At 38.0% G+C, this 11,323-nt stretch overlaps 1 protein-coding gene across 1 annotated transcript; it reads left to right on the forward strand.

The window, feature by feature from the left end:
- The first annotated feature begins 4,589 nt into the window (after positions 1-4,589).
- On the forward strand, positions 4,590-5,465 carry SLY1 (F-box family protein). Its single transcript, XM_077375365.1, has one exon. It carries the CDS (start codon positions 4,697-4,699, stop codon positions 5,177-5,179), a length of 483 nt encoding a protein of 160 aa, XP_077231480.1. The 5' UTR covers positions 4,590-4,696; the 3' UTR covers positions 5,180-5,465.
- The last annotated feature ends 5,858 nt before the right edge of the window (positions 5,466-11,323 follow it).

The raw sequence follows: 11,323 nt of genomic DNA on the forward strand, positions 1-11,323 counted from the left end.
TGGCACTCTATTAAAAGTTTATATTTATCTTGCTACCTATATATTTTGAAATTTAAAATATTTATAAATTTAAAATTTAAATAAATAAATGTCATGGGTTATTTAGTATTTTTTGATTATTTGATAGATTTTGAACACTGAAACAATATTCTTATCAGTTCCTTCTTATTTCTTTCCTCCAATTATTTAGTATCTTTTTTATTATTTGATAGATTTTGAGCACTGAAACAGTATTCTAACTCATGACTCACAATATATTTTCCTTCTTATTTCTTTCCTCCAATTATTTGAAAATAAGTTCAAAATTCTAATAACGGTGAATTAAATCAAAAATTCAAATAGGGTTTATATGAAAATTTTGAAATGCTGACTTCAACCCGAATGAAGCGAACCGACTAACCAGGTTACATAGATTCTGACGATCAATGTTTGGATTTTTTTACTAACAGTTGCCCTAGGATCCGTGAGGCGGATAGTCTAGCTCATGGGAATATGACTAGAGCCGAGCTATAATTTTTTGAATTTCTTCCTTCTAAGAAATTATGTCTGTTTATTTGGCTTTTGTACTCCTAGGCCCATGACCCGCCTTGATCTTTGGCACTCTTTTTTCCTAAATAAAGTACCAACTCAACTCAACTACGCCTCTGTCCCAAACTAGTTGGGGTCGGCTACTGAATCCTTTAGAAATTTTTATGAAGAACTCGATAAAGTAACACCATTTCATAAAATAAAAAAATAAAAAACTAAGAGTCGCCCTAGGCCCCATTATGAGGTCTGTTGATCCATTGAACAACCTCTGGTCCAGCCTAGATCAAACAATCAGAGTCCGTCTATCTAGGATGCAAATAGGATGCCCATTTAGCTGGCATGTGAGCTACCCTCTTTATTGTTTCAATTCTCAATAGGATTTGCTAGGGAATTTTTTGGAAAGACATTTGCGGCTCACTTTTGCAGTAGATAACACCCAGCTCAGATGAATCAAAAGAAAAAGACAAAATCTGTTAAAATCTGAGAATATTTTTTTGAAAAGGGCAACAGAATATATATATATATATATATGTAAAAACAGAACCGAGGTGGTCCTGAAGGAACAAAGATAATACAAAGATAGCAGTACAATAATTCAAGGAAGTAGATAGTCAAAGCACTCAAACGCGGCCCGAAAGACTCCTTTCTTGGCAAGGGTGTCTGCTTCCGCTTTGGCTGATTTCCTGACATGGCGAAAAACTATTGAGGAGCCTTTAGCTCTGTCCTCTATTTCCTCTAAGAGAGGCAAAAATCGCCAAGGGGGAGAAGCGTTACCCGAAAGCCAGCGAATAACATTTAAGGAATCCCCTTCGACGATAATTTTGTCGCACTCTAGACGAGGCATCGAGAGAAGCCCGCTATGAACGGCTCGGACCTCTGCCTCGTTTGAGTCTGCCACTCCGATAGGCCCCGAGTAGGTCCAGAGGACTTCCTCTTTGTGGTTTCTACATAACCCCCCTACTCCTGCCATTCCTGCATTGCCGATAGACGATCCGTCAAAGTTAAGTTTCAGGGACCCCGGAGGAGGAGGAATCCAGGAGGGGAGGATTTTTACTTTGGTAGCCGATATTCTCAGTTAAAAACTGAGAATATTGTTTGTTCTCTTGCACAATTAAGCCGAGAACTGGCTTTCCCCAAAATTGCCTAGCAATTATCAACATTCCAAATCACTCAAATTTATGGAATCTTAGGCTGATGATTAGGATAAAATCCTACCAATGGCCAATAGGCTAAATTGGGAGAGGAAAAGGAGTCATTAGGAAGACACTACATTTTTAGGAAGTTTGTAACAGCCCTCCCAGTTATACCACGTGTCTATCAACACAAAGTATAACACATTTTCATGCCAATAGTACCCTACTTTTTTTTGATAATACGACAAATAACCCTTATATTATGATGCCTATTTTGGAAGATCCTAGAAACAACTGCATCTTTCTCTTTGTAACACTTACGCTTTTCCTTTTGTCGAAATTTTGATATTGACACCCCCCATAAAGTAGTCAATTTTGCCCCATGTCGGTTTGGCACAATATAGCCACCATTTAAATTGCGCCACCTGTCCGATATGGCTTCATGACAAAAAAAAAAAAAACCTCTATTTTCCAATTAAATGAGAACGACACCTCAACTTTTGGTACACGTGGCAACCTTATCGTTTCGCTTACTTTTCTCACATATACGACAAAAAAGAGGGTGTCTAGCCTAATTTTTAGGGTGTGTTTTTCTTACTTTTTCACCTTTAAGACAAACAGAGAGGGTGTCGTACCTAATTTTAAGGGTGTGTATAAACTCTTTTTTGTTTATATATAATTTTCTTTTTCAACCGGACCGTAATCTGACAAAACGAGATTAATACTTTCTTCAATACAGCATTTAAAGATGGGGCCTGCATTACCCATGCGCCCTCTTCTTAGTGTGATTTGACATCAAAAAGCGTTAAAGTTGCCCACTGTTCAATTCAAATCAGGTTTTAGGTGGGTCGCATTATCAAGATTTTAAATTTCGATTTCGGCCGAAATAACAAAACTTCGGTCGAAATTAGGTACTGGCCCACAAAATACCGTTTTTTCTAACCGAAATTTCGGTCGAAAATTTGGTAAAGTAATAAAATAATAAAAATTAAGCTTTTATTTCGACGAAATTTCCAAAATTTTGGCTGAAATTTTGTAATTTCTGTTTCATAACCCTTTCGTGTCGGTCTCGACCAAACTCCGAAATTTCAGATTTCGGTCGAAATTTAAAACCATGCACATGATACAGTAGGAGTGAAAATATAATCTCGCTTCTATTTGGTTGCCTATTTTGGGGGGATTGTAGGACTTTCAAATACCGGAAGATCTCTCAAAAGCATGTTTGGTTGGCATTTAGCCCTCTGACCACTAAACAACTTCTAGACATCATTGTTACTTTTTATCCTACGTGGCGCCTACATCGCGGACATGTTTCCCCCATAATCTTCTCCCCAAATTTGGTGAAATTTGTGTAGGAAGATCTCAAGAAGTTTCTATCTTATTTTTCTTTTCTCTCTCTTCCACCCTTCATTTTAGTAATGGCACCTCTACATCTTCCGCTAATCTTCTCGTGGATGCCACGCAATCAAACATAACAGTCAATCTTCAACTTTTATTCTTCCAATCTAATCTTCTTGTCTTTTCCCCTTTGACGTTTTCTTCTCCTAATCCCCCACCCAACTTCTAGCAACCAAACAGAGCATCAAATTTGTACTAAAAAAAATGAAATGATATTTCCACACTCTTTTCCCACATTTCCACCCCAGGCTCCTTATTATACGTGCCACTAAGTTTTGATAATTGCACTAATTCACCTCATCTTTTACCATTTAACCAGCAGTCCAAACGTCATCACAATTTCGAAAAATGCTCCCGTAAGCATATTAGGAAAGAAACGTCAACTTGTGTTATTGCGAATAGGGGTGTAAACGAGCCGAGCCGAGCCGAGCTTGGCCAGGCTTGGCTCGGCTCGGTCAGGCTCACGAGTGGCTCGCGAGCGGCTCCCGAGCCTTACCGAGCTTGGGTTATATTATGTTCACACCCCATATCTTCCCGGGACAGCCCTACTAGTGTAATTTGACTACTTTTTTACACTATGGGGGGTGGTCCTAGTAACAAATGGGGTTCCAAAAATAAAGTGACATATTTTGCCCCCCCCTTTCACTCCATGAACAACCCTTTTAATGTATATATTAATATATAATATATATATTTAAATATATTAAATTCTTAACGAGCTTTAATGAGCCGAGCCGAGCCTGGCCTAACTCGGGCTCGTCTCGTTAAGCTTAACGAGCCGGTTCGGCTCGGCTCGTTAAGGATTCGAGCCGAGCTCGAGCCAAAATTGACACCCTTAATTGCGAATGTACGATGATCAAAACAAGGCAGTGGCAATCACAGTCGCCCTTCTTATTTGTCTCTTACAAAAAAATATCTGTTTTTTCAAATTTCCAACATTTCCCTCTGTATTTTCAGCCCTTTTATTTTGTCTGTTTCAAAAAATTGGCAGCATTTTCCGCCTCCATTTGTCGGTATTTTTACCAAAATATGTCACTTTCAGGAAAATACAAATAAAAAAGGGAAACGATATCATCACAACCGTATTTTGATATTTTCACTAACTCATCTTGTCTTTTAGTATTTAAAGAGCTATCAAAAGGTTATTACATTTCCCAAAAAACTGTGAGCCTATTAAAGAAGAAAAGACAATTGGTTTTGTGCAAATATCAAAATATGGTTGTGCTGATAAAAAACAAAAGGTTGAAACGCCGAAACGGTGAGAAATGGGGTGGAAATATCAATTCAATACGAAAAAAAGGGAAATCCACCGCCCGTTCACAAAGCCGAGCGTTTGACACTCATACAGGAGAAAAGTCAAGAATTTAGAAAAAATCAAGGGCATTTTCGGCATTTTCGAAAAGAGACGAACCGCATTCACTTCGAATCTGTCGTCATCGAAAAATCCAAATTGAAATGGCATTTTCATTATTTCCCGCAGTGGAAATTTGTTAACTCCACCCGCTAAAATAATAATAATGTCCATAAGTGGGGGCTCATGAAAAAGCAAGGCAAAGCAATATGAATAAAGTGAGTCTGTATAAGAAAAGCAAAGAAAAAGCGAAACACTCTCTCAGATCCCTTTCCGCTTAAAAGATATGAAAAGAGAGATGGAAACTATGGAGAAAGTGAAGGAAATTGAGAAGAAAAAGAAGAGGAAAATCGAGGAGGAAGAAGAAAAGGAAAGTGGGTTTTGGAGAATGGATGAAGATCTGCTCTTTGAGGTGTTACGACACGTGGATGCAAAATCTCTGGCCATGGCTTCTTGTGTTAACAAACAATGGTATAAAACAGCACAAGACGAGAGGTTATGGGAGATTGTGTGTACTCGACACTGGGCAAATATTGGTTGTAGAAATCAACAGCTTCGTTCTGTTGTTCTTGCTCTTGGAGGATTTCGTAGGCTTCATTCTCTTTGTCTTTGGCCTCTTTTAAAACCCTCCCCTTCTTCTTCTTCTTCTTCATCTTTAGTTCCTTTTAAGCCGCCTACTCAGTGGGGTAAAGATGAGGTTCATCTCTCTCTTTCTTTGCTCTCGATTCGTTACTATGAGAAGATGAATCTCAACAAACGTGGCAGATGAAATCCGATCTGGGTTTTCTTCTTTTGATGAAATCTGATCTGGGATTTGTTCTTTTGATGAAATCTGATCTGGGTTTCTTTGTTTTTTCTGTTTTAATGGGTTTTTCTTTTTTGTTTGTTTGTTTGTTAATTTACATTTCTATGTTGGGTTCTGATGGATATGTAACTATATGTTTTATTTTTTTTCATCTACTTTCTGTAGCTGTATAATTGGTTTTTCTTCTTGTTCTTATGAAATCCGATCTGGGTTTCTTTCTTTTGATGAAATCCGATCTGGGTTTTGTTTCTTTTTCTGTTTTAATAGGTTTTTTCTTTGTTAGTTCACATATCAATGTTGGGTTTTGATGGATATGTAATGTAACCATATGCTTTTTTCCATTTTATTTCTTGTTGTAAAATGGATTTTTTCTTCATCTTTTAGTTGTAAAAATGGGTTCGCTTGTTTCTCCTTCTATGTGAAAAAATCATGCTTTTTGTGTGAGGATTTGGAAAGGGAAATGGGTTTGGAGACGCTGCCGCCGGTTGCGCCGGCGACGGAGTATTTTGTGGATGTATTGAGGGATTATTCGATTGGACACAAGAAGACAAATACAAAGGTCATGTTCTAATTAATGTACGGGGCTCGATGGCCTGACCCATCTCCATCAATCCATCTATGTTTTTGCATCTTTTTATTGATTTCCATTGGCATAGCTGTGTCTTTGTTTGTTTGTAGATATAAAAGCCAAAATCAAAAGGGGAACAACTAAAAAAGGGGCCTGTCTTCTACTGTGGATTTTTTTTCTCTTGTTTGTTGGCCTGTAAAAGCTTGAGAGGGTAGATGATGACAAAACACGCCGAATATATCTTAATCAAGGGGAGATTTTTTAATACATGGAGATGGTATAATCATACCCTTGTTTTCATAATGTAACTCTCATCTTTATTTTGCACTTTCCTAATTGTTCTGTCCAAGGCCCTGTTTGTTTTGGATTTTGATACTGATTGTGAGTTCAAAACCTATTATTGGAGTGATTGTGAGTCCAAAACCAATTACTGGACTGATAAAACAATTATTCAGTCCAGTAATTGGTTTTGGACTCACACAATCGGTTCTCAAAATATAAAACAAATGGGACTTGAGGGAAATGGATTTTACAACAGATCGAGTAGAAAATCGAACAAACCTGTTATTGTCACGCATCACAAGTAAAGGACAACCGTTCCTCTGGTTTAGGAAACTCACCAAAATGTTTTCTTTTGTATACAGGGCACATTCTTATTGATGATTTTTCTCATGGGTCTTAGGCCATTTGGCATTTACACATGGTAGCAAGGGACCATGAAAAGCTCCTAAAAATTAGTAAAAGAAAAATCAAATTTAAGTAGGTATTTTTTTCACTATTTTTTGGGGATTGCTGATCTCTCTCCACTGCTGTATCTATTATTAGAGGGGTTGGAGGAAGTTCCTCCAAACCGGTCTGGAGCTAGGTTTTTTTTCCTTCTCCACCCATCTTCACACTTGGTCCCAAGATTATTCCATGGGATATTTTTTCAAGGTTGGCCTAAAAGATTCCATATTGCCTAAAAAACCTTTGTCACTTGGAGTCATATTTATTCGTGTGAGAGAGAGATGCTTTTTAAAAAACTGAAAAAAAGAAAGAAGAAAGAAGATAGAAGAAAAACTAAAGTAGATAATGAGGTTATGTTTATGGGATTTGCTAAGCTCCATCACAAAAGGCGTTTGACGGCTGGTCAGTCCGGTCGTCTCGTGAATGGAGACAAAAGTTGTTGTCTTCATTAACGAGGTGGCTAGTCTGATGTGCGACAGATCAGCTGCGAAAGCCCCTTCGCGATGGACGCCAGCAATTCCCTATGTTTATATAAAAATGTATTTTGGCATCTTCGACTTTGTAATGACATTTGTATCTTTCTCAGCGAAAATGCAGCTACTACTATTCTGTGTTTGGATTGTTGGAATCATGAATCAGAATAATCATTGCATTTCTTTTCTATTCCTATTCTCCTGTTAAAGGGAATATCTATTCCAATTCTAATGTTTTGGTAAGCATTAGAATTTTTTGAAATAAGGTGAAAAAACAGAGAAAAATTCGTTGAAAATGCCAACAAAAAAATAGAGAAAAAATAGTTGAAACTCTAATATCCCAAACGCATCTCCTCCCTTTCTTTTTCCAGGTCGTGTATGGGCAACTAACTATGCTAAATCCCCCTCCATCCTTCACCCAAACCTTAACCTCCTAAACCCCATCAACTGCTTCAACATTACACTAGAATGCTATTTCTTCAATCCATTCCACCTGTTAAAAAAAAGCCACTCAATGAAAGATGAACCGAGAGTCTCTTCCAGAAGAACTTACGCTTCGCAAAAATTCCTAAGGCTCTGTTTGGTTGCAAAAAGTAGGGAAGACGGCTGAGCATTTCTAGGAATATGAAATACCAAATGTTGTTTGGTTGTCATTTTTTAGCTAAAAATCCCATTGGACTTCTAGACATGGAAGAGACATAATTATTAGCTTTTGGCTTAGGTGGCGCCTATGTGGCGGGATTGTCCCCTCCCCTACTTTTTCAATGCCAAACCTTGTTTTTGGTAAAATTTAGAGGGGAGAAGAGTAGAATATGAAATGCCATGTTTAATCATTACTTTTTTCTCTCTTTCTCTCTCTTCTACTATTTATTTTGTTAATGACACCCCTCCATTCTCCCACATGCTTTGACATCTAACCAAACACACTACCAAAATTCCCCAAAATTCCCTCTAATCTTCTCTAGACAAGTCTACACATATCCCACCCTTGTCACCTCCTTGTTGACTACTACTTCCACTAAAATCTCATCTAACCAAACAGAGCCTAAGTGGCATTTAGTTATAATTTCATCAATAAATAACATACCACTAATATCAAGGTGCGTACATCGACAGCGGTGAAAGGATTGGCATCTTAATGTAATTAATGTGGTGGGGGTGGCATCACCTAAAATGCCTACAATTAATAAACACCACTCGTCCATTTCAAATGTGAGGAAGATGTGCCACCACAATGCCTGCAATATAAGGTCCAGTTCTCTTGAAGAAATTTAGCAACGTCAACCTATTGGAAAATAAAATTTAAAATAATTTAAGCACCCATGAATCTTAAACTTGGAAAAGAGTAACTAGGTCCCTCATTTTTATGTAATTTCAAGAAGGAAAATGATATGTTTGCCCCCTTTTCTTCCCGGGGTCACCCCCTTGTAGTGTTAAAAGAATAGTGATAAATACACTAAAGGAGGTGGCCCATGGAATAATAGCTAGCAAATATATTGCTTCCTTTTTAAAAAGGCCATCGATGTTGGCACTACCATGTTTTTATAATTACGCTAAATCACCTAGTCTTTTATTATTTAACTAGGATAAGTGATATATCCACCCCTTTTGATTACTAGGGACACCCAACAGTAGTGTATCAATCACTGCAGAGAGGCTGATGTACTTCACGCCGGAAGGATTCAATGGGGCTGGTGTCCCAAGTAATCAAAAAGGGGGCGGATATATCACTTCCCTTAACTAGCTATCAAAGTTTATTACAATTCCCAAAAAGCTGGCAGTGCGGATTTAAAAAGAAAAAACAAGGGAGTTAGTGGAATTATCAATACATGGTAGTGCCAAAGTCAATTGCCTGCAATAAATGTCTCTAGTTTTTCTGACCCTCTAATCTGTGGCCACAAAATAAAGGCGAGAAAATAACTTTATGCCTCCCCTGTTATTGTGGCGTTGAAGGAAGATGCACCCTTAACTATATCCCCTTTTGGATTGAAATACAAATAGATTTACCCTTAACTATATACCCTTTTGGATTGAAATATGAATAGATTTAATCAATGGTCTACCTACCTCACATGAAAAGAGTACGATCATGGTGGTGCTGATTGTGGATCGGCTTCTTAAATATGCCCACTTCATCCTTTTGTCTTATCAACGTACAACAATTTATGTTGCTGGACTATTTGTCAAGGGCGTCTCCAAGCTCAACAGAGTGCCAACTGTTGGGGGCCAAGACCCACCTCCAATAACATCCGCTGATCTACAATCGGCAAACATACAGAAATACCCAAAATCTTGCACAACAAGATGGAGAAAATATATGCCAACATGCCACAACAACAAAAGGGTACAAATAAACAAGCAACCACAAAAGGACAAGAATATAAGTGGTTCACCGCAATGGGCTACTCCACGGACAAGGTAATACTTAATCCACTATTTAGAACCAAAATAGTACAATGTTACCTCCACCGGTAAAATCCACCGATAAAATCCTTCTCTCCAACCTTCTATGAAATCATAAAGCAACCCTCAAATCTCTACGCTGACTATGAGGAAAAACATTGAAAAACCCTCCAAAACAATGCTTGCCTTGCAAAGAAGAACAATGGAAGAAGAAGAATACACCTTGATAAACAAGACGAGAAGAAAAATCCCTTTTTGCTTCACCATAAAATGCCCTTCCAAGAGCCCAAGAGAAAACCCCTCCATGAGCCCAAGAGAAAACCCCTCCTTTTGCTCTAAACCTTCTCTTCAAGAAGAACCTTTGCTTCACCAGAAAAGCTCTCCTAGAGCCCCCAAGAGAAAACCCCACTTGTTTTGCCCTAGCTTTCTTCTAAGAAGAACCTTGCTTTTGCTTCACCACAAAAGCCGTCCTAGGGCCCGAGAAAACCCCTCTTGCCTTGCCCTAGCCTTCTCTTCAAGAAAAACCTTGCTTTTGTTCCATCACAAAAGCCCTTCTAGAGCCCCCAAGAGAAAACCCTCTTGCCTTGCCTTAGCATGTTCTCCTCTCCTCTCTTCATTTTTCCTCATTCTTCAGGCCCTCTCTTTCACATACAAACCCTATATATAGAGAGAAAACATATCCCATTTAAAAGGACCAAGTGGGACCCACTCCAAGAATGAAATAATTCCGGTGATTTTATATTACCAACTCAACACCAACTTCAATTGTAAGTGATTGAGTAACGATAGGTTTCTTTCTTTTGCTCATATCCCTAGAAGCACCAATGACCTAGCAGATCAATTGGCTAAATCCGGTGCTTTGAGGGACTTAGTTTACTCCGGGTCCTGTCTCTCCCCATTGATGTGAATTTGTAATCTTTTTTATGCTCGGAATATAGTATATTTAAAAAAAAAAAAAAAAAAAAAAATTTGTAAGTGATTGAGACATGATATTCATGTTTCATGGGGAACCAAGCCACGAATGAATTCTTTTTATCATTTTTATGGGATGCAACTAATTTTCTATTAATGTAGAGAGGGAACTAATTTCTATCACTAAAAATCCATTTTTTTTCCAATTAATTTATGCAGGTGAGTTTAAAGTATAAAAGATGAAATAACGCCATCTCCAACAGCTTAAGCTTTTGGAGTAATTGGTTATTTAACACGGCATAGAGCAAAGGTCCTTGGTTCAAAACTTCTTGATATTAAAAATCCACGTGCAATGGCCAACCCAAAAACAAGGGCCACACACGAGTGGGATGGGCTTAAGCTGTTGGAGTATTTGGTTGGCAGTTTATAAATTCATCGCTAAAGAGTTTTTTCGTTTAGTGACACTGACAACAAAACAAAGGTGATTGACTAGTGTGTGTAGAACTATTTACAATGTTTTACAGGTCACCAACCGAAAATGTCTGTTAAGTGGCTCCCGTGGGCCCAGCAGTCGTGAAGGCCATCTTCCAAACCTGAAAAAACGCTAATGAGAATCCCTGTTTTAGATTGATCATATGTGGGTCATTTTGATTGGAAAAATCAGGTTTTAGCTTATAAAATCCAGGCTTTAGCTTATAAAATCTAGGTTTTAGCTTGTAAAATCCAGGATTTTGTAGTGTAAGGATTATAAAATCCATGTATTCAAACAGCTCTTATCTACTGTTGCGACCATAGTGAGAGACGTCATAGGCCGTTAGAGATGCAGCAAAATTATCTCCTCGATTCTGCAGTCAAGGTGATAGAGAAGATCAGACCGACGACAATCATGATCCGAATTATTTTGTTGAAAAGAAGTTGATCGGATGATTTTTGTAATCCTTGAACATCAGATCTCAGGGGGGCCCAATACCATGTGGGTCATCTCGTAATTTTCTATAAGATCAGTGGTCTCGATCTCACATACAG

Source organism: Tasmannia lanceolata, unplaced genomic scaffold (genome assembly GCF_043159265.1).
Source record: "Tasmannia lanceolata isolate RefF3 unplaced genomic scaffold, GAP_Taslan_0.1 ptg000003l, whole genome shotgun sequence".
Classification (NCBI taxonomy): domain Eukaryota; kingdom Viridiplantae; phylum Streptophyta; class Magnoliopsida; order Canellales; family Winteraceae; genus Tasmannia; species Tasmannia lanceolata.

What these genes read in the sequence shown, in the direction of transcription:
- SLY1 (XM_077375365.1), top strand. Translation starts at nt 4,697, where the DNA reads ATGAAAAGAGAGATGGAAACTATGGAGAAAGTGAAGGAAATTGAGAAG.